General features: G+C 21.5%; 9 protein-coding genes across 9 annotated transcripts; 4 read left to right on the forward strand and 5 right to left on the reverse strand.

The window, feature by feature from the left end:
• Positions 1-723: 723 nt before the first annotated feature.
• On the forward strand, positions 724-3,465 carry PY17X_1340200 (conserved protein, unknown function; the record flags this gene model as incomplete). The annotated part of the gene is made up of 9 exons (XM_022957186.1): positions 724-925; positions 1,146-1,968; positions 2,203-2,273; positions 2,381-2,493; positions 2,587-2,664; positions 2,775-2,842; positions 3,004-3,163; positions 3,289-3,333; positions 3,430-3,465. The coding sequence occupies 9 exons, from the start codon at positions 724-726 to the stop codon at positions 3,463-3,465; spliced, it is 1,596 nt and encodes a 531-aa protein (XP_022813646.1).
• A 240-nt stretch (positions 3,466-3,705) lies between these two features.
• On the forward strand, positions 3,706-7,393 carry PY17X_1340300 (M1-family alanyl aminopeptidase, putative; the record flags this gene model as incomplete). Its single annotated transcript, XM_022957188.1, has 3 exons — positions 3,706-3,776; positions 4,002-6,996; positions 7,115-7,393. 3 exons carry the CDS (start codon positions 3,706-3,708, stop codon positions 7,391-7,393), a joined length of 3,345 nt encoding a protein of 1,114 aa, XP_022813647.1.
• A 187-nt stretch (positions 7,394-7,580) lies between these two features.
• PY17X_1340400 (conserved Plasmodium protein, unknown function) lies at positions 7,581-8,421 on the reverse strand (the record flags this gene model as incomplete). The annotated part of the gene is made up of 3 exons (XM_721856.1): positions 7,581-7,768; positions 7,858-8,019; positions 8,115-8,421. The coding sequence occupies 3 exons, from the start codon at positions 8,419-8,421 to the stop codon at positions 7,581-7,583; spliced, it is 657 nt and encodes a 218-aa protein (XP_726949.1).
• Positions 8,422-8,943: 522 nt separating this feature from the next.
• PY17X_1340500 (protein disulfide-isomerase, putative) lies at positions 8,944-11,154 on the reverse strand (the record flags this gene model as incomplete). Its single annotated transcript, XM_022957189.1, has 4 exons — positions 8,944-9,027; positions 9,198-9,304; positions 9,438-9,765; positions 10,042-11,154. The coding sequence occupies 4 exons, from the start codon at positions 11,152-11,154 to the stop codon at positions 8,944-8,946; spliced, it is 1,632 nt and encodes a 543-aa protein (XP_022813648.1).
• A 1,416-nt stretch (positions 11,155-12,570) lies between these two features.
• On the forward strand, positions 12,571-14,982 carry PY17X_1340600 (DNA-directed RNA polymerase, alpha subunit, putative; the record flags this gene model as incomplete). Its single annotated transcript, XM_719472.1, has 1 exon — positions 12,571-14,982. The coding sequence occupies one exon, from the start codon at positions 12,571-12,573 to the stop codon at positions 14,980-14,982; it is 2,412 nt and encodes an 803-aa protein (XP_724565.1).
• Positions 14,983-15,273: 291 nt separating this feature from the next.
• Positions 15,274-17,129, reverse strand: PY17X_1340700 (HSP20-like chaperone, putative; the record flags this gene model as incomplete). The annotated part of the gene is made up of 7 exons (XM_719471.1): positions 15,274-15,414; positions 15,555-15,652; positions 15,874-15,929; positions 16,051-16,106; positions 16,192-16,554; positions 16,652-16,720; positions 16,818-17,129. The coding sequence occupies 7 exons, from the start codon at positions 17,127-17,129 to the stop codon at positions 15,274-15,276; spliced, it is 1,095 nt and encodes a 364-aa protein (XP_724564.1).
• An 894-nt stretch (positions 17,130-18,023) lies between these two features.
• PY17X_1340800 (dihydroorotase, putative) lies at positions 18,024-19,109 on the forward strand (the record flags this gene model as incomplete). The annotated part of the gene is made up of 1 exon (XM_719470.1): positions 18,024-19,109. The coding sequence occupies one exon, from the start codon at positions 18,024-18,026 to the stop codon at positions 19,107-19,109; it is 1,086 nt and encodes a 361-aa protein (XP_724563.1).
• Positions 19,110-19,407: 298 nt separating this feature from the next.
• PY17X_1340900 (conserved Plasmodium protein, unknown function) lies at positions 19,408-19,887 on the reverse strand (the record flags this gene model as incomplete). The annotated part of the gene is made up of 1 exon (XM_719469.1): positions 19,408-19,887. One exon carries the CDS (start codon positions 19,885-19,887, stop codon positions 19,408-19,410), a length of 480 nt encoding a protein of 159 aa, XP_724562.1.
• A 794-nt stretch (positions 19,888-20,681) lies between these two features.
• PY17X_1341000 (GTPase-activating protein, putative) lies at positions 20,682-22,681 on the reverse strand (the record flags this gene model as incomplete). Its single annotated transcript, XM_719468.2, has 2 exons — positions 20,682-21,508; positions 21,658-22,681. 2 exons carry the CDS (start codon positions 22,679-22,681, stop codon positions 20,682-20,684), a joined length of 1,851 nt encoding a protein of 616 aa, XP_724561.2.
• Between the last annotated feature and the right edge of the window lie 47 nt (positions 22,682-22,728).

The following is a 22,728-nucleotide window of genomic DNA, read 5'->3' on the forward strand; positions in this document are numbered from 1 at the left end:
TAATATATTTTTTTCTTTTATTTGATTTTTATTCTCCATTTTTATTAAAAAGGCAGTTAGCTTCGTTTTCCTTATATACATATATTTTCCTCATTTTTTTATGCCAATTTTTGGTGTATATTAACTTATTTTATAATTAATTTCTACCACATTAAACTTGATATTCTTATTAACTAATTTTAATATTTTAAAAAAATATATTTATATATTTCCAATTTTTTTATCAATATAAATAACAATTTTGTGCTAAGAACACTTTTTTCCGTTTTTTTTTCCGTTTTTTTTCCGTTTTTTTTTCCGTTTTTTTTTCCATTTTTTTCCCATTTTTTTCCCATTTTTTTCCCATTTTTTTCCCGTTTTTTTTTTCTTAATTTAATTGTTAACCTTTAGGGTACAATATCTATAACCACATATGTATATTGCAATGATATATACACAAATAATTTTTAATTACACTTTTGTTTTTGCATTTAAATATTTTCTTCCTTTTAGCATTTTTATAATAATCAATTATCTATGCCCTATAAATATTTCTATGCTTTAATTGAGATTATTACTATGAATAAAAGGAGAGCTAAAAAAAACACTAAAAACAATATACCATAAAATTAAATAAAATAATTTTACAAAAAAAAAAAAAAAATATATTGTATATTATTTATTTTTTCCTACTTTTCTTTTAAAATGACAAATAATACCTATTTATAAAAATGTAATGAAAAAATGAGATTAAAAACGTTTTTTTTTAGCATAGGTTTATTTTTATTAATAAATTTTTTTTGTATTAAAAAATCAATAGCGTATATATTGAATGTAAATGTAATTGATAAAGATGACTTGTTTATTTTTTTATATAAAAATGAGCAGCTGTTAGCTGCAAGTTATTACAACTTCAAACCCTCCTATTTCTTTTCTGTTGAAGAAGGTATAATTCATTAATGCTTTTTTCTATATCCCCATATATATTACATCCATATTTTATACATACTTATGACATGTCTATCTCATATGTACTACATCCCAATCGAATTGCTATATCTGAGTTTGTTCTCAGTTTTATATATACACAAAAAACACGCCACTTTCATTATAATAAATAAATAAACATATATATATATATATACATACTAATTTGTTCCCTTTAGGTGAAATCGACATTGACATGAACATATTTTTTAAGGAAAATAAAACAACGAAAAAAAAAAACAACAATCAAGAGATACTAGCTAAGGCAAATAAAAATTCAATTTCCCTTTTAAATCATTTTAACGTAGATAAGGAATATTTTAGCAAAAAGATAAATGTTTTAGATAATGAAAAATATGAATATATAAATAAAAATGGAATGAAAGAAAATGAAGTGAAAGGAAATGGAGTGAAAGAAAATGGAATAACGCCTATTGTTCCAAATGAATTAAATAATGACATAACATCAATACATAACGAATATAATAATTCAACAATAAATGATAAATCCAGTAATGTATTTTTAGTTCTTATGACTGCTGATCAATGGTTAAATTATATTCGACTTAAAAATAAATTGGAACCATCAATAAAAAATGATGATAGTTATATTTTTACTTCACATTTTAATAGTGTAAAAAGATATCCAATAAATCGAGGAATAATAAAAAAAACAATAAAAATAACACAAAAAAATAGATATATGTTATTTTTAATTAATAGTAATAAATTGATAATAAACATGAAAGGAAATATAGTTTTTTATGATTACAAAACAAAACACTTATCTCACGATTTTATTTTTATCCCTAATGTACTTCATTGTTTAGTATATATATTATTAACAATAGTTGTAATACTGATACCATTTTTTATTAAATATAGACAGAAATTAGATTTATTTATGATACTCAATATGCTATTCTTTTTGCTTTCGACTTATTATAATTATAAAAATGTGAATTTTATACAAGACACTGGATACATGTATACATATTTCTGGTATGCCACTTCAAAAAGAAAGCCTAGCACAAATTTTTAAATTATTTTCTATTATTTTTATCATACTCATAATTTAAAAAAATAGCTACACAATTTTTGTCTTTCATCAGTCATATGCTTTTTATTTTTTTTATTTTTTTTTATATTTTTTTATTTTTTTATTTTTTTTTTTATTTTTTTATTTTTTTTTTTATTTTTTTATTTTTTTATTTTTTTTTATTTTTACGTTTTTAGGGTGGCAGCAAATATTTTAAAAAAAATTCAAGACATCATTTCATTTATTATATATTTGCAAGTATCACTAGGTAAACAATTTTATTCGTTGCAAAGCTGATAAGGCTAGCATTAATATTTATAATTACTGTTGTAACAAATTAGTTTATTATTTTTATTTTAATTTCTTTTCCTTTAGGTGATATATACGTAAGGAGCCATTTGAGCAGAGTAGAGATACAATTCATGATATGTTATTCGGTTATTTCGTTTTACACAGGAATATTTGAAATATTTTTAGGAAATTTTCAGGTAAAAAAAATAAGAATATATTTATATTTTGCTAATATACATTGTAATATACATACATAATTTATTTTCCATTTTTTGTTTTTCCTTTTTTAGACACCTCGATATATTCTACAAACATTTGCTTATTTATTTATTTTTATTGCGATCAACTTTACGTCAACATTTCTTTCAGTAAGAAACATACAAAAAAAAAATACGAATAAAAATATAAAGTATGATATATTAAAATTTAATTTTTTTTACATAAATTTTTTTCAATTTGTTCTCATTTACACACATAGGCCCGTTTATCCGAAGAAGGTTTATCTTTCAATGTCGCTGAATTATATACAAAGCATCAAATTTACAAGTAAGAAATAACTTTTAAATTACCACTTTTTTGTGGGTGAAATGTATAAAAAAATGTATGTATACAAAATATTACTATGTACAACATATTTAACTGTGCCTACAATTTAGTTGTAATTTTATAATTAAAAATATATACACATTTTTTTTTTTTTTTATTAGAAAATATCGCATAATATTTTTTGTAGTGATATTAAAACCTATTTTCCTAATTATTTACAAAGTTTTATGCTTATCTCCTTCAAATATTGACTTGTACAGTCCTCATGAATTTTTATATGTTTTTTTTGACATAATTTTTGATATTGTTTTATATGTTATGGTAAGCTTATAAAATTAATATTAATGCTTTCTATTTTGTTGTTTAGCTAAAATTCATTATATTTTTTACATAAGCAATGTTAAAAAATTGTTATTTTTTTATATGTACTTATTTTTCCCCTATAGCTTTTCGCCTTATTTAGGGCAGTTAAACCCTTAAAAATATTGAAGGTGAGATTAATAATTCATGTTTGTATACATTTTTAAAACTTAAGTAATATTATATATATATATGTATTTGTATAAAATATTTTCCTTTTTTTTCAGCATATTTTAAGTAATGAAGATTTTCACATTAACTAATTAAGGCATGACATTCCCTTTTATTATTTCATTAATTTTCTACATTTTTTTTCTTAAAACTTACATTGATGTATACTCATATGTTTTTAATTTATTCGTATATGTATATCATTTATATCATTTATATTTTTCTCTTTGCCGTTTCTTTAATTTTTAATGTCACATATATTTAGTATTTTTTTCATGGAATTCACTATCCCCATATTTATCATTTTCATTTTTTGAGTTTAACTATAAATAATGAAAACAAATAAACATTTGTATCACTTAAAAAAGTGCAACCACTCCAATGGGAGAGTTAAACCTTTAATGTATATAAAAAAAATTAAGAAACTGACATAAAAAACATGTAGAATAATGTAAAAGTGTGAAATAGAGAAATGTGAAATGCGAAATGCTATGTAAAAGCTTTAAAGCAGCATAGCTACTTCACACTGCTCTTACCGTTGCGTATTATAAATATATGTATATATATGTACATATATATCCTACTTATGCTCTTCACTTTATTAATTTATTTGCTTTTTTCGTTGCAGGAACAAAGTGTATATGCTTATCCTTAGTTTGAAACCTAGCTTAAAATATTATGGATATTGTGAAATATATTTTTTAAAAACCTCAAATAAGGGGAAAAAAATCAAATTATATTTTAACGACAAATATATTAAAATTTTGAAAATTTATCTTATTTATCCATTGAAATATGTAAATGAAATAAAGAAAAAGTATATAAAGAAAGGAGACAATTGTTTTTATACAATTTTTTCCAATTATTTGAATTTAAAAGGATTATATAGACTTATAGTTTACTTTTATTACGAAAGTGTAGAAGAAAAAATTGAAGGTATATATGTTTCCGAATCGAAAAAAAATATAAATGAGGAAATAAAATTAATTACTACTGATATACATAATCTCAAAAAAAAAAAAAAAAAAAAAAAGTATATAGTAAAATGCTCAAGTTTTAAAACTACGTGGAATTATTTTTATTTTCGAAAAAATTATAAATTGGTACGATTTGAGTTTAATGGATTAAAATTTAAACATAACAATAATTATAGTTACATAAACACATTTTGTGAATTATTTTACCTTCCTACAATATTTCCATGTCTAAATTATAACATCCATAAAATAAAATTTAAATTGTATGTATCATTTCAAGTTACTTTAAATAATAAAACCAAATGTGTTGAAAAATATTTACATTTTTATAAACATTTAGAAAATAGTAGCGAGGAAACAAAAAATTATTTTAATTTGAGCTTAACAAATTTAAGCAAATCTTGCAAAAATAACACGAAAAAAAAATACGATATTGATATTATAAATCCCTCACATTTGGTCATAAGTAACAGCAAATTAAAAAAAGTCTATTACAGTAATAAAAAAATATGGAAAAATTATTTTTCTTTTTCTTTACATAAAAAATGTCATTTAGAGCATTGGGATAAGACAGTAGCATTACCTTCCCAAGTAATGCATAATATTTTACCAAATGTGAAAAAGATAAAGAAAAGAGAAAAAGGACCCCAAAAAATAACCAAAATAACCAAAATAAAATATGCATTATGCCTACATAACAATAATAATCGTAACATTGAACATAGAATAAATACAAAAAAAGAGAAAGGATATATAACCTACGAATTTTTTAAAACAAAAAATAAAATTTTAAATTACACCTTTTGTTTATTTGTAGGTCTATATAATAAAGTACATTTAAAAATTAAAGGAATACCTATTTATATATATATTGAAAAAAATAATGAAAATAAACAAAATGAATACAGCTTTTTTATAAATATATTGAAAAGTGTATTACTAATTCTTATGAAAATAAATATTTGTTTAAAAAAAAAAATAATAGACAATAATTTTTTGCAATTTATAATTTTAAATAAATATAAATATGTAGGTGAAGAAAATCACAATTGTCTTACATTTCTATCTACATTTATTAAGATAAATCTAAGTAATAATAATTTTTATAAAATATTATCAGTCATAAAAATTATTGTTCATGAAATTTTTCATATATTATGGGGAAATTGCATATACATTAAAGACGAAAAATATTTATGGTGTAAAGAAGGGTTAACTAGATTTTATGAATTAATATATACTAAATTAATTTTTAAAAAAATAAAAACATATATATATACACACACATGTATAAATTACTCTAACTCATTGCTACAAATTTATAATATTCTTCAATATTATTTTTATATTCTTATTATAGACACACTTAATATATATAATCACACTTTACAACCCTCAAATAGTAGTGTGTATAAAAATAATAAAATTAAAAAAAACAAACAAAAAATGGGTAATAATTACAACTCAAATTATAAATACAATATAAACAGTTTTAAAAAATCCACATTTTACGAAAGAGATATTCATCATTTTTATAACCCTCTTACATACAATAAAGGAATGAATATTTTTAAAATTATTACTATTTTATGCACACCATATTTTAGCATAATCATAAAATTGTTATATTATAATTTTTACAACCATTATATAAATAAGAAAAAATTGTTTACATTTATTAATTTTTTTTATTTTATTTTTCGTATTAAGCCATTTTTTTTTAATTATAAGAAGAAAATAAAGATTATAAATAATCAAAATAAAAGAATAAACAATTTCTTTCAATCATGTACACCAGTTTATAAAAATAAATTATCCAAATTTTTTAAAATTAAAATAAAATACAAAAAAAAATTACCAAGATATAATAATAAATATGTCTTTTTCCAGAATTTCTATTCACCATTTTTAAAATTGTCTTTTAAAAAGCTCTATAAAATTTATTGTAATCAAATCAGTAAATTTCATTTAAATTGTAAAGATATTTCTGTAAAAAAATGTAATACAATATTTGAGGATATTAGAATAATGAGACAAAAAGAAAAATTATATTTTACTACTTTAAATATTAAGTATATAAAAAAAAATATAAACATAAAGTATATAAAAAAAATCAAGTGTTTAAATAATATTTTGAAAAACTATATAAATATAGTTGGTCCTCCGAAATTATTTATAAAATATATTAAGAATAAAAATAAATTATTAATTCGTCAAAAGCATTATTATTATGATAATTATGCTCAAAAAATTAAAGAAACGAATAATTTATTTAAAATACCATTTATTTTTAAATTTAATAATAAAACTTATAAAATACTAATTACAAAAAAATCAACTTTAGTAGATCTATATTTATTGTGGAATGAAAACAATGAGGAATGTAAAACAACAACTATAGAGATAGATTATCAAAATAAAATAAATTTCTTCAATATATGTTTTAAGAATAATTGTTATTTTTCTTATCATTTTGTTGACATAAACTCTTTTAGTCTTATAATAAATTCTATCAAAAATAATAAATGTTCCGAAAATGATATATTCTATATTGTTGTAAATATAATACTACACCTTTTAGTCCCTGTTAAATCATTACAACATGCCAAATATTTAAATTACTTGGTGTGTAAACAAATATTTTTGGTAAAAAAAAAAAATTAATTATATATATACATTTATTCTCTTCATTTTTTAAGTAATATTATGGATATTCATACCCAAATTTACATATATACATTTATTATTTTTTTTTTTTTTAAAGGTATATAAAGCGCTTAAAGTTAATTCCATGAAATGTAACAAAACCCGCAATATCACTGCTATTTTTTGCATTGAATTTTTCAAATGTTATATGCATTTTAGTCAATATTTTAGGGATATAGAAAATCAAAAATTAAAATTAATGATAAGAAAAGAATTAATAAATAGTACATTTTTTGGTGAAGTTGATAAAGACGTTGAATTTTTATTTAAAGATTTTATAAATTATTTATCAAAAATTTTTTATTTATTTAAAGAATCAATAAGTTTATTACAATAAATGAAAAATCATAATTTTTTGTCATATACAAGTTGGATGGAACATATTTATCCAAAAAGGGTCAAAAATTAAATTATACATTTGTGTTTTGTTTTGTTTTTTTTGTTTTTGTTTTATTCATACCATTTTAATACAAATTAATAAAATGAGATTGTCTCAGATATTTGTAAGAAAAAAAAGATACCCTTTAAAGCAAATTTATGAAGCTACAAGATTCATCATTATTTGAAATAGACTTTTCTGATTCTGCTTTTGTATGTAATGTCTTCATAATAGTATAGCTGATATGTTTTACCTGTTTTATGTTTATAAACAAATTTTCCAATCCTCCAATTTTTTTTCCGTTTGTAAAATAAATTCCGTAATATCCTTCACCTACAACAAAGGTGTCGTTTTTTATGTCAATTATAATTATTTTTTAATATTTATTTTATTTTATTTGTATTCTATTGTTTTTTATGTACCTGTTCCAGTTAGTTTTTGTATTAAATTATTACATCGTGTAATGACAATATAATGCTTACAGTCATAGTAGACAGTCAAACAATGACTTATAAAATTGTATATATAGCTATTTATCCAATATTGTTCATCTTCTGATTTTGTTTTTATGTTTGTTGTTATTCCTTAAAAAATAGAAAAAAAATAAGAAATTTTTTCGTTTATATATTACTTTATTTCTATGTATCAACCTATTTATTTACAGGGGATAAATAATTACCTATTTCATTACGTATATTACTATCATTTTTTTTGACGTAAGCCCTTACATATTTAGAAATATCAGAAATAAAAAATTTGTTCATAATTTTTTCAAATTTTAATTTATTTTTTTCATTTTTTTTTATTGAATTTTTTGACAATTCTTCTGAGTAATCATAATCTACTCTTTCTGTCCTTACATATGTATCATTAAAATTGTGACATTTTGAAACATGTGAATTTTCATTTAAATAAATATCACAATTATCACGTTCTTTTATAAATGATTTTTCTATGCTCACTAATTCCCACACACATTGAGACATTTTTAAGAGAGTTGTAATTTTATTTTTATAAATTAATTATCAACGCATGTGTATATGCAAATAAAATTTGGCACAAATCTAATGATGCATTTCTATCTTCAAATGTTCGAAATATATATGTATGCGATTATATATAAGTATATGGAACTTATAATAATCCATTGCATTAATTATTGCTGTTAAAAAAAAATGTGGAAAAATTTTTAATCGATCATGTTTAAAATACGGAAATTTATATAGCATTAACTATAAAAACATATATAAGGATACGAAAAAAAATAAAATGAAAAAATACTAAATATTTTAACAAATAAACTAATAATAAAATTTACTAGGAAAAAATATTTTAATACAAAATAACAGCAAAAAATGACTTTCAATTTATATGTGTGCAAATGCAAAAATATAAAATCGGAGGGAACTTTATACATACTCAAAAAAAAACATAAAAAAAAAAAAAATACAGATATAAATATTTAGCAATCCATTGAAAATATAAAACTTGGCTAAATTATTAATAATCTATAATTCTTCGTAATTCTCAAAAAGCTTTTCATCATCTAAATTTATGGAAAGAAATTTCTCAATATTTATATTTGTGTTTGTCTAAAAAAATAAAATTATCGTAATTTAGTTGTAATGAGGAACATATAAACACAAATTAATTGTACTATATTTTTTAGCTTATTTTAAAGCATATTTTTTTTTCTATAAATTTTTAAGAGGAAATAAAAATATAAATATAGACCATATTAATTTTTCCTATCTTTTTATACCATTCGACAAATCCAAGAAATAAGGTTTTCTTCAGTTTTCTCTTCAGTATACATTATAGGAATTCTTTTATTAGATTTTTCATACAAATAAATGGTTGGATATCCCTCTAATAAAAAAAAAAAAAAATATAGATACATATTAAAATGGAGTAGTTGAGGTGTATTACTTCATTTTGTTATATTTTTCATTTTATAGAATATGTCAAATAAACAAAATTTTTAATACATATTTGTACATACCAATGGGAACATTATATATTTCATTATTAGCTGCATCAATTTTACTAATTATAACATCATCTTTATAATCTTCATTTTGATTTATATACAATTTTAATCTTTTTCCTATTCTTCTATAGATTGGGTCAAATTTATGGCAATGCCCACACCAAGGTGCATAATATAGAACTACAACATTTTTATCATTATTAAATATATGTTCATCGTAATTGTCTGCTACTATTATTTTCACATATCCATTATTATATTCGTCTGGTAAAATACGCTCACTTTTTTTGTAAAAGTATTTATTATCCGTTAGAAATTCATTAATAAACTGGTCAATTGTCTAAAGGAAAAAATGTGCATATGTATATATATGTGTATGTGTGTATATGTGTACAATTTATGCGCATATAAGTTTGACGAGGCAAACACATTCATGTATTTTTTCATCACATATGAGGATAAGAAAAGGCCCCATCAAATGAAGTCATAAATTTATTGAATACATAGCGTAAAATGAAAAAGCAAAAATATGTATCACATATTAATTTTCCCATCCATTTTTCCATCATTTTCTTATGCATTTGGTTATTTGCTTATTAATTCTCGGGTGCATTACCTTTTCGTTTATCTCGACCTCATCCGACAAAGGCTTGTACTTGTAAGGAATTTCTATATCATTTTTAAATTGGGTAATTCTCATAATCGGTTTTTGTACATCATCAATAAGGAGATCAGACAATAACCGCTTTTCATATACTTCTACATTCCCAGAAATAGCAAAAGTAACCATTTTATGTTTTTTTGCACACTTAATAATATCGGTTTTATTTAACTCATTAATATCATTATAAAATATAAATAATGCAATTGTTTCGGGTGAAAATAAAGTCGAAAAATAATATTCCGAAAAACGAATAACTAAAGGTTCACTTTTTTCGTTTATCCATTTTGCTAATGCATTTAGTTTATCATCCGCACTAGACTCATTTTCATATAATATATTTAATGAATTATTAAAAGGATAAAAATATTTATCAAAAAAATCATTTTTATATAAAATTCCATATATTTCTTTTTCTTTAATTTCAGTTATATTTAAGTTATCACTTTTTGCAACAAAAGCATTTTCAAAAAATGAAATTAAATCATTGTCTTTAATATAAAAACAAAATGTATTTTCTATTAATTTACATATAGAAATTAAATCATTGATCATATTATAATATTTTTTTTCTTTTATTATAAAAAATATAGTAGATATATTATATTCTTTTAATTCTAAAAATAAAACTAATTTCTCTTTATTTTTTATTTCATATATACTTTCATCTAAGTATTCTTGTACCCATAATAATATGCTTTGTACATTATTTAAACCGATATATTTATATACTTGTTTTTTTTTTATTAAAAATAAGGAAGGGTAACTATATACATCAAATATATGTATTATTTCATGATTGATAGCAACATTTATTTTTGATATATTTATATTACTATCATACATTAATATACTTGATATATTTTCTAAATTTTCAAGAAGTAAAATAGATCTTTGACACCAATGGGTATATACTATTAATAATGTAATTTGATCTTCATCCTCTAAAATTTGATTAAAAGTGTCCATATTTATAGACACTATTTCTTTTTTCCCTAAATTATCCTGACCCGTATAATAAAAATTTATTAAAATAAAAAACGGTATTAATAAATTTATGTACTTCATTTTGTTTTGTCAATTAATTTTATTTTACTATCTTGAGAAAATAACAATTCATTTGTTGTCTCAAAGAAAACGAATGTTACGAAAATAAATAAAGATTTGTTTTTTTAGCACTTAATTTCATTGTCTGCATTCAAGGTTTATAATTTTCCTACCCTTTATTCATGCACATACACATACACATACACAGTTAATCACATCCCCAATATATATATATATATATACATAAATAAACATAAATAAATATAATAATTAAATTTGGGCTACGTGGATCTTTTCGATGCAACGCACAGATAAAATATTTAAAAAAAAAAACTTAATATTTCCCATTATTCTCTTTATAGTATAACTTTCATTTTTCTAAAAATGTAAAGAATAATGAAAATGAAAGTGAAAATGAAAATGAAAGTGAAAGTGAAAATGAAAATGAAAGTGAAAATGAAAATAAAAATAAAAACAAAAACAAATAGCTAAATAAGTATTCCATATGGGGAAAATGTTTTATTTTCTTCTTTTTTTATAATAATGCAAAATTTAATACACATAAAAAAAATAATTTTTTTCCACATTTACACTATGATTTATGCCAATTACACTGAATGCATTGTAAATTGAAATTTATATTTTGTTTATATTTTTTATATATTATTTGCAAAATAAATGGAAAAAAAAACGCATACAAACTTTAAATAAGAAAAAATTTAAAACAAAGCAAATGCTAAAATTAAAGATTATACATGACGAACATTTTTGAGCAAAATATAAAATGAGGATTCCACAAATATAATAATTCTAATGTTAGACGTTGTCACAAAAAATAACATTAGCTAATACAAATAAATGGACATCATAATCTTTAGAAACATAAATTGTCAGATATGTTTTAATCTCGGTGTTTCACCAAAATTAAAAGATAAACTTCCCCATTAACTAAAAACCTCTAAATTTATTTATTCGTTTGATTGTTCAATTTTTTATAATAAGTTGTGTATGAAACATGTAATGATCAAAGACATTTCTATAACATTTACAAAAAATATATAATACATCCTAATATAATTTATATACCATCTTCTTTTTTATCGTTTTTTTATCATTTTTTTATCGTTTTTTTATCGTTTTTTTATCGTTTTTTTTTCGGATTTAAACTTGAAAAAAGGTCACATATGCATTTTCCACACTAAAATTTCAAAGTATTTGTTCGCATATTGCATGAGCATAAGCGATACCCATGTGTATGTGTATATTATACTTAGTAAAATTTACTCTTTAATCGAATATGAAATAGGGTTTTTTTTTTTTTTTTTTTTTTTTTTTTAAAAACTAAAGAGAAAATGTTTTTTTTGTGTTTATATATATTTATACATATATAATTTTGTACCATTAAAAAAGGAAAAAGAGAAGAGCGCCAATTAAATAATGCGACTTATTACTATTTCAATATGGGTATTAACAATACTTTTTACATATAATAAATGTTTAAAAGTTAAAAACTTATTTTATATCCCAAGCAATAAAAAGAATATATTTTTTGAAAATGGATTAAATAAAAAAAAGCAAAATTGTTCAGAAAAACTTTTTTATACAATCAGAAAATATCACACCTCAAAAAATGGCGCAAAACAAATCCTAGGAAACAATAAGGATAACAACAATAATAATAATAATAGTCCTGATATAAATGAGGAATATAAAGTGTTTCAAAAAACAAATTTCATAAAAAAGTACCAAATAACAAAAGAAGAAATTGAAACTTATATTGAACAAATAAAAAACAACAAAACAAGTGGTTATGAACCTAAATTTCCAAAAGATGCATTTAGAACACCAGATGGATTAACAAATGTTATTTTGGATTATAAATATAAAAATGATAATTTAAAAATACACAATTATTATTATTTTTTTATGCAATTTTTAAAAAAACTATCAGAAAATAATCATAAGCAAAATGACAATACCTTAATAAGTATACACGATTTTTTATACTTAAAAAAAAAAGGATTTTTTGAAGGAGAATTATATACATGGAAAAATTGGATCTTACTTAATAGAGGAGAATGGAAAGATGAGATAGGATATGATAATAATGAGAATACAGAATATGAAATAAAAACAATAAGACCAATTGTGGAACCCAAAATGAAAAGAATGCCAATAGAATATTGGGGAAGTTTTAGAGCAATTGATTTTAATGTAAATCATTATCCTATATATAAAAAATTATTCGATTATTTTAATAAAATAAATGTAAATGAGGATGAACCATATCACAAAATTCATCCTTTTCTTTTTTATCCTCGATTTAGTGTGGGTCGAGATAGAGGAGGGTTGAGTTATGGTGATGCAAATTATTTTGGAAATTATGGAGATATTTATAAAAAAAATGAAGAAAGAAAAAAAAGGTTAAAAATGTTGAAAGAAAATAGTAGTAACAATAGTAGTAACAATGGTGGAGATGCAAGTATACATTTCGATTTGGGCCAAAATGATAATTATGAAAATGATAATTATGAAAATGAGGATAAAGAAAGTGTTATAAATTCGAATATACATAAAGAACATTTTATTGATAAATATGATTTTGGGCCTAATGATATTAAAATTGAAGAAGCAACAGATGTATTAATATATCCACAAAATGGACGATTATATCAAAAATTTTATATAGGTCCATTAAATATAACAGATGGACATACATTTGGTTCATTAATTAAATATGTATGTCAAAGTCAAATATATGGTTATGCTATAGTAGGTATAAAAATACATAATATGAATGAAGATACAAAAATTGAAAATACACAAGAAGATTTACTTGAAATTGCTTTAAATTTATCTGATGTTTGTATATATAGTAAAGAAATAAATATAGAAACAAATATTCGTTTAATTTTTAAAGGACCTTTAATGTTAGTTGCTGGAATGATCCCATTACCATCTCATTTAAAAGTTGTAAATAAAGAACAATATATATGTACAATAAAAGAAAATGGATACATTGATATTTCTATTAAAATTGAATATGGTAAAGGACATTGGATAACATATGATAAAGGTTTATATAAAAGAGAAATAGGATCAGATAATGAATGTATGAAAAAAAGACAAATAAAAGAAGTTGTAAATAATAATTATACACCATTAACTGCTAGTTTTAGTCCTTGTAGAATGGTTCGAACCACTGTTCATAAAATTGCAACAAAATATTGGTGTGAAGATAGATGTGAATTTACAGATCCTAAGCAAATGTTAGTTGTTGAAATTTGGACTGATCCAAGAATGTTACCAAAAAATGTTCTATTATATGGTATTAAAAATATTAAAAAAATTTTAAAAAAATTTAGAGAAATGATAATCAATGATACAGATTTTCCATGTGATCAAGAAGATCGAGAAATTAAAAAATTATGGCCTTTCATTGATAGATATAAATATTTACAAACTAAACAAAAAATGGAAGGTGGCCCACCTATAGTTAATATTGATGAAGAATTAAACACAAAAAATAATAATGTTAATACTGATCAAAATGGATTCAAAATGGATGAAAAAAATGTTCAAAATCCATTTACTCAGGCTCTTATAGACCCAGGAAATTTTCCAAAACATTCAAATATAATGTTACCATTACAAGAAACCCCCCCTCCTTATATCGATACTTTAGATTGGCTTAAAATGGAAGTGAATAAGGATAAAAATTCTACTAAACTTGATGGAAGAAATAAAAAACAAAATGATAAATTTAAAAACAAACGGATATTTGACTATGATAATTATTTGGATGATCAGCTTGCTGATATATTAAGTGATAATCCGAGCTCTTCTTGATTCGAAAATATTTCCGTTTTGTTTGTTCACACCCATGACTATTGGGTGCGCTAATATATTATTATAGTTTTATTTTTATTTTTTTTTTATTTTTCGGTAATTCGCATTAACCGCTATTTTGTCGACTAAACGCTTTTAAAATATTGACATACAAATTAGGAATTATTATGCTAAAATAATAGCGTCTATAAAATAAATATTTACAAATGCGGTTAAAATAAAATATTACATATAGTTTATATTTCTATGCTCAATGAAATGAATTAAAAAAATTATAAAAAAGTAGATTTATTATAAATCTTGAAATAGTTTTTCCCAAATATATTTAAAACGATCCACTTTCGAGAGAACTAAATGAATATGTTTTTCATTTATTTTATAATCTTTTGTTATAACCCAATATGCATCATCACAGCATATTTTTCCACATAACTGCAAAAATGAAAAATAAAATTAATTTATGTAAATATCAAAATAATTATTCATGTATATACATATGTATTATTTTATTCTTATTAGCAAAATAACGATTTATCAAATATTAAATATTTTACGAATTTTTTATGTCTTACTTTATGATCTAATAAAATAATTTTTTCTCCATTCACCATTATTTCTAACTTTATATAATCATTTTTTATTTGAAATAAAATATCTTCTTGATTTGTTTCTTTAATTAGAATGTGATAAAAAAATGTAACGCGTATAAAAAAGTTGTAATGCGTAGAATGTGTATATTCATATTTGTGTGTGCATTCAATATTTTGTTTATATGTACAATAAATACACGAATATAATGAAAAAAAAAAAAAAAAATTAAACTAGAAATAGTTGCTCGTAAGTATATAAAAAGTAAAGTGGGAATAAATTAATATATTCTATTTTTTTTACCATCAAAAATAGGAATATTTAATTCAATATGATCTAATGATTCTCTCCAATCAAACCTAAAATCGATATAGGTCCATTAAAAAATAAATAATCAATACATTTACGAATGTGTGTATAATATTTAATAGTATAAGACGAAATGTTACAAAAATAAATATGATAACTTTTTAATCTTACTTAGTATTATTTAAAAGGGTTCCCATTTCATATGGCATATGTAACATACCCTTATACTATGAATTAATTAAATAACCAATGTAGACATAAATATGTTTATATATTTATAGGCATATTATTATTATTATTTTTTTTTATTACCTTCATTATTTCCTTTGCAGTGTCTTTAAAGGGAACTGATTTATAATCATCATCTTTCATAGAATTTATTTTTTTATATATATCATTTATATTAAGATTTTCATTTGGACTATTTATATCATCAATTTCATCAAATGTTTTTTCTATTTTATTAATATTACTATATTCTTTCTTAACATTCATATTATCATTTTCATTAACCCCTGTATTATAAAATGCCTTTCTAACACATGTTTTTAAATCATTGTCAGTATTATTTATTACATCTTCAACATTATGTTCATTTATTGATTTCATTTGTTCCATTTGATTTATCTGTTCTTCGATTTGTTTTGTTTGTTCCTCTTTTATGGCAGCATTTTTCTAACGTCAAAATGAAGGTAATGATATCTCACAACAAATGAAAAAATAAGCATAAATACATACACATAACATACACATGCACATATTTAAATGTTACCTCAATTTCTCTATACAACTTTAGCGACTCATTTCCCAGCTTTCCATCTTCTATATCTTTCATTAAATTCTGAATTTTTTTAAAATTATGAATGGAAAAAATTATACATATATTATGTGTGTAAAAATTAAAAAAAAAAAAAAAAAAAAAAAAAAAAATTATATACCTCAAGTTCGATATCTAAGTCGCTGTCATTTTGTTCTGTGTTAGACAAAATTGATTTTTCATTCAATTTTTCATTCAATTTTTTGTTCGATTTTTTATTCGATTTTTTATTTATGGGTATACTTTTTATAGGAACTCTTATAAAATGGGCAGATTTTAATATTTTATAAATTATAGGTTTAGAATGATTAATTGATTTTATCTTGCATATTCTTGAGTGGTAATACGAACTATTAATACAATTGACAGTAAGGAAATGAACAAAAAAAAGGATGCTTGAAAAAATGGTAAAATTCTTTATTAATTTTAGCATAATTATTTTTGGTCTTCGTCAAATAGTTATATGGTTACACATGCACATCAATACATGTAAAAATAGATAAGCAACCAAATAAATGGTAAAAAGATATATATGTATATCCAATCATATGCTGGTTCAATGGAGCTTTGTTACCCCTGATTATATTTCCATCATTTAATTAGCTGCCAAATTTTGTACTATATATTATTATTATAATAAAGGAAAAAAATATATAGTATCATAATGTGGTTACTACTAAATTTTCAAAACATTACTAGTACTTTAATTTTTATTCTATAAAAACACTAACTCATTTTACTATTAAATTAAACTAATAAAAGAGAGATATCACATTGTGTAAGAATATTTACATGTATGTATGTATATATATTATTTATTTTAACTAAACATGAAATATTTTTTTATTCCCTTTTTTTTTATATTTTTTTTGTATAACAAAATAACATAATTACTCTCTTTTTAGATACTATCATATATAGTGGTGTGCATTTTCGAAAAACAGCCAAAATACATAATTATTTTCATAAAATTAGCATATCAAATAATATAATAATAGTATGCATTGAAATTTACAAATAAGTATATACATACATATAGTTATCTATATTATATATATCTTATTTTTATATTGAATAAAATCTATTTGGCTATTTTTTTTTTTTTTTTACCACTTCTTTTTCTTCTCACTATATTATATCGAGGATTTCTCTTATTATATAGTAAAATTTTATGAACTTTATTATTCTTTTCCGTTCCAAATAAATTAAAAATTTGATTTAGGGGTAAAAAATTTCAAGTGTATATATAAATATATTTGATTATTTTTTATATTCCATTTCTCTCTCAAAAAAATTAAATAAAGTTTACACAATTGGTAAAAATAAAATGGAAAACGGGTTTAGCATTCCGTTAGCAGATGATATGCATTGTCATTTAAGGCAAGATGAGATGTTAAAATTTACAGTCCCTGCAATAAAAAAAGGAGGATGTAATCGAGTTTTAGTAATGCCTAACACTACACCAATTATAAGTAGTTGCGAAGAAGCCAAGAAATATAGAGATGAATTAATAAAATATGATAACAGTATAGAATATTTGATGACTCTATATTTAAATAAAAAAACTGATGAAAATGATATATTAAATAATTATAAAGAATGTAATTTACAAGGAATAAAAATATACCCAAGTAATGTAACAACGAATTCTAACGATGGTGTGTCAAATTTAGAACCATATTATAAAATATTTTCTACATTAGAAAAAATAAATAAAAGTTTACATATACATTGTGAAGAACCTAATATAAATCCAGTATATGCAGAAAAAGAATATTTACAACATATACATGATATATCTATTAAATTTCCACATTTAAAAATAGTTTTAGAACATATATCAACTGAAAATATGATAGAAATGGTTAAAAAATATCCAAATGTAGCAGGATCTATTACACCTCATCATTTACATCTAACTATTGATGATGTTGTAGATATAAAAAATTATGATTATTCATTTAACAATACAGATATTGAAAAATATGTAAAAAATGTATATAATTATTGTAAGCCTTTACCTAAAACATTAGATGATAAAATAGCATTATGCAATATTATAAAAGAGGGAAACCCTAAAGTATTTTTAGGTTCTGACTCGGCTCCACATTATCAAAAATTTAAACAAGAACCTCATTATAAGCCTGGTATTTTTACACAACCTTTTCTTTTATCATATCTTGCTCATATATTTAATAAATTTAATTCCTTAGACAAAATTGAAAATTTTGCTTGTAAAAATGCTGCACAATTTTTAAATTTGGAACCTAAATCTATCGAAAATAATCAAAATAGTATTATATACATACAAAAAAAAAATCTTACAATACCAAATGACTATTTTGGAGTTGTTCCATTTTTAGCTAATCAAACAATTGATTTTACTGCATCCTATAAATATGATGTCGTTTAATATAGACACATATTTATATGATAAGTATTTTTATTATGAATATTTGCATAGACTTTTTTATTATATATATAGTATACACACTTTTTTTTTTGCCTACATCTGTTTTTTAACATTATGTGTATTTATTTTTCGGTAAATTAAAAAGTATGCTACTGTATATTTGAATCGAAATTTGATTAAAAAGGAAATTATCAAATTTTATATGCACCTCTTCAAGGACACAAAAAAAAAACAAATTAATTGAGACAAAAAAATACAATATAAAATTTGATATTACTGAAGATTACAATTCAGTGTATCAGTTTATTGTTACCTTAATTATTTTTGGAGAACTTGTTTTTACATCGTTTGTTTTTACATCGTTTGTTTTTACGTCGGCTGTTTTTACGTCAGCTTGATCATTTTTTAAATTTGCCCCCTTTTCAGTTCCATTTTGAGTTTGGCCATCTTCTGTAGAATTCTCCTTTTTGTTGTTAGGGTCTACAACACTATTTTTTGAATCTACAATTTTACATTTCTCTTTATTAGGTGAGTCTATTGAATTTTTTCTTATGCACACAAATGTTTTAGGCATTGTATTTTCTTCTATACTTATATTTAATTCTTCGTATGACCCATCTTGATCTTGAGGAAATAATTTAACAACTAAAACTGCGATGATTGAAAAAAGTATTGATATTGCACTCAGTATAAGAGCAATGTTTATAATTAATTTTTTATATTTTTCTGGATCTATTGAATTATTCAACATTTTAAGCGATAAAATATTATTTTCCATTTTATTATTTACATGTTTAAAATACCAAAAATATATAAGCCAATAAATCAAATAAATATATGAACAGCAATTAATATTTACACATGATCGTTTTATTTAAAAATTTATTTAAAATTTTTTTTTTTTTATAATTATTTATGTCTTATTTTAAAATAGAATAAGGTAAAGAAAAGGCAACGATATTACAAACACGTTTTATCATTCCATTATTATAATAAAATATGCACAAATTAAAAGACGGATTTAAGGAAAATAATATATGGCATAATTAATTTAAAGCGTGACCATTTTATAGGCATATATGCATATATGTTATTATACTAAATAAAAAGGAGTGGAAAATGCAAAATTACGCTCATTTAATTACGCTCATTTAGATTACGCTCATTTATATTACGCTCATTTAAATTATCATCATTTCAATGATCATTTTTTCTCTCATTTTTATTTTCAAACATAAAGAAAGGTTTCTTCAAAAAAATATACGTATCAAATTCGTTTAATCTACGCAATTAAAGTCGTTTATTCTATTTTTAACTATTATATTGCAAGAATGTACAATTAAAAAGTTATTAAAACTGTACTTACATACATATGTATACAGAATAAACATATTGATGCATAGAAAGATTGCACATGGAGAAGTTCGAAATTTTTTTTTTTTTTTTATAATTCATTAGTAATATTAACAAAAACTATAAGTGCATACTATGCAAAAAAAAATTTATGTGAAATAAAAAACAAAACAAAAAATTATATGCAAAATATATACACACATTTTAGTGACTAATAAATCACCCTAAATATATGTATGGCTCATCATTTTTTTTTTCAAATTCAATTTGGTTTTCCATTTTTTCTTCTGAAATTTGTTCTATATATTTTAATTCCTTAAGAATTTCATTCAAATGAAAAATATTTTGTTGTAGATCTCCACGATGATGTGGATTTAACACATTGTAAGATAAATTATTTAAATTATTTATGACTTTATTTAATTTATTATTAATATTATTTAATGAATTTGGTATATTATCATTTTGTATTTTTTGACTTAAACTAGGAACATTAATATATTTATGTCTTTCATTAATTTTATCATTTATATTGTTTATATTATTTTTATTTATATCACTTTTAATTTTAAATGTGCTTAAATTATTATTTATGTTTGAATTTCTGTTTGAACTTAATGGGGAAATATTATTTATGCTTCCACTATTGGCAATATAATTATTACCCCCAATTTGGTTCCCCCCAATTTTGTTACTTCCAATTTGGTTACTTCCAATATTATTACTTCCAAAATTATTATTGAAAATATTATTTGGATTTTGAAATTCCTCTTTTTTAATCATTTTTTCTTTTTTTTCATATTTTTCTCGTAACTTAATTGATAAATCAATTAATATTCTTATATTTTCAACAGGGGGATATTTAAATAATCTTTTTAAGCAAGAATTTTCATCATTTTCGAGTAAAAATGTTTTAATAAATAAAACCATAGATATAGAAAAATAATCTATTAAAGGAAAAACTTCGGATGTCATGTGTGCAATTTCTATTGTATCTCCTTTGAAATCAAACTTAAGCCCATTTTTCCAATTTTTTGCATAACAATCTAAAAAAAAGAAATAGAAATAATCACTAATAAAGTTCATATATATGTATACAAAAGTATAGAAACACAACAAATAAATACATTTCCATATATTGTAAAACCCTAAAACAATATTATATAGGGAAAAATAAAATATAACAATTAATTACCTGAGAAAAAAATGTCCCATAAAATTATAGTATCATCAATTGGAAATTCTCTACAATAAAATAGACGAATCCATCGAAGTAAAAATATTTGTGGTTCAATACTTAAAGATATTAAATGGTTATATAATTGTTTATCCAAATTTTTTAATAATTTATGGAATATATATGTACACTTTTGTAATAATACAGTTTTACATGAATTTTTTGATAATTGTGTTTTTTTGTCTTCTCCTGATGAAAATAAATATTTTAGTCCCATATTCATAAAATGATCAAATATTATATATGTGTCTGATTCTATTTCATCATTTTTAAATAATGTAAGATATTCTTTATAATACTTTTTATTATCACAATTATTTGATAGATCATTTTTTATTATTTGTTCACGATAATTAACAATAAAAAATATAGCAACTATTTCATTCATACCTTGCTTATATGATATTGATGGATTTTTTTTTGCCCATATAAATAATATTTTATTTAACATATCTCTTATTTTTTCATCTTGAAATATTTTTTTTTCAGAATATGTTCTTAAAATATCTTGTTTTATTTCATTATTTAATTCTTGATTTTTTTGTTTTAAAGTCCATGGGTTTTTATCATCAGATGATAAAGGATGAAAAATTCGAGGATCTAATTTTTGAATATCTAAATTAATTTGTTTAGTTATATATTCATCTTTATCAAGTTTATATAAATTCCGTTTTTTTTCTATTTCTTTTGTTAATTCTTCTAAAGTATTATATTTATATATGCCCAATAAAAGAGGCCAATAAATCCTTCGAAAAGGTAGGACAATTTGGGAACTATCATTTAATATATTATTTGCTAATAATAATATAAAATTATTTTTATTATACACATCATTATTTTCACCATTACTATTTAAATAATCATTTTTATTATTATCATCTTTACTATCTTCACAATTTAATATTTCATTTAAAGGAAATTTTTTTAAAAACTCATCAAAATGTATACCATGTAAATCTTCTAAAAAATTATCTTGATGCATTGTCTTAAATATATTTATCACACAACAATCATTTTTTCTTTATACAC

Source organism: Plasmodium yoelii, assembly GCF_900002385.2.
Source record: "Plasmodium yoelii strain 17X genome assembly, chromosome: 13".
In the NCBI taxonomy this organism is placed as follows: Eukaryota; Apicomplexa; class Aconoidasida; order Haemosporida; family Plasmodiidae; genus Plasmodium; species Plasmodium yoelii.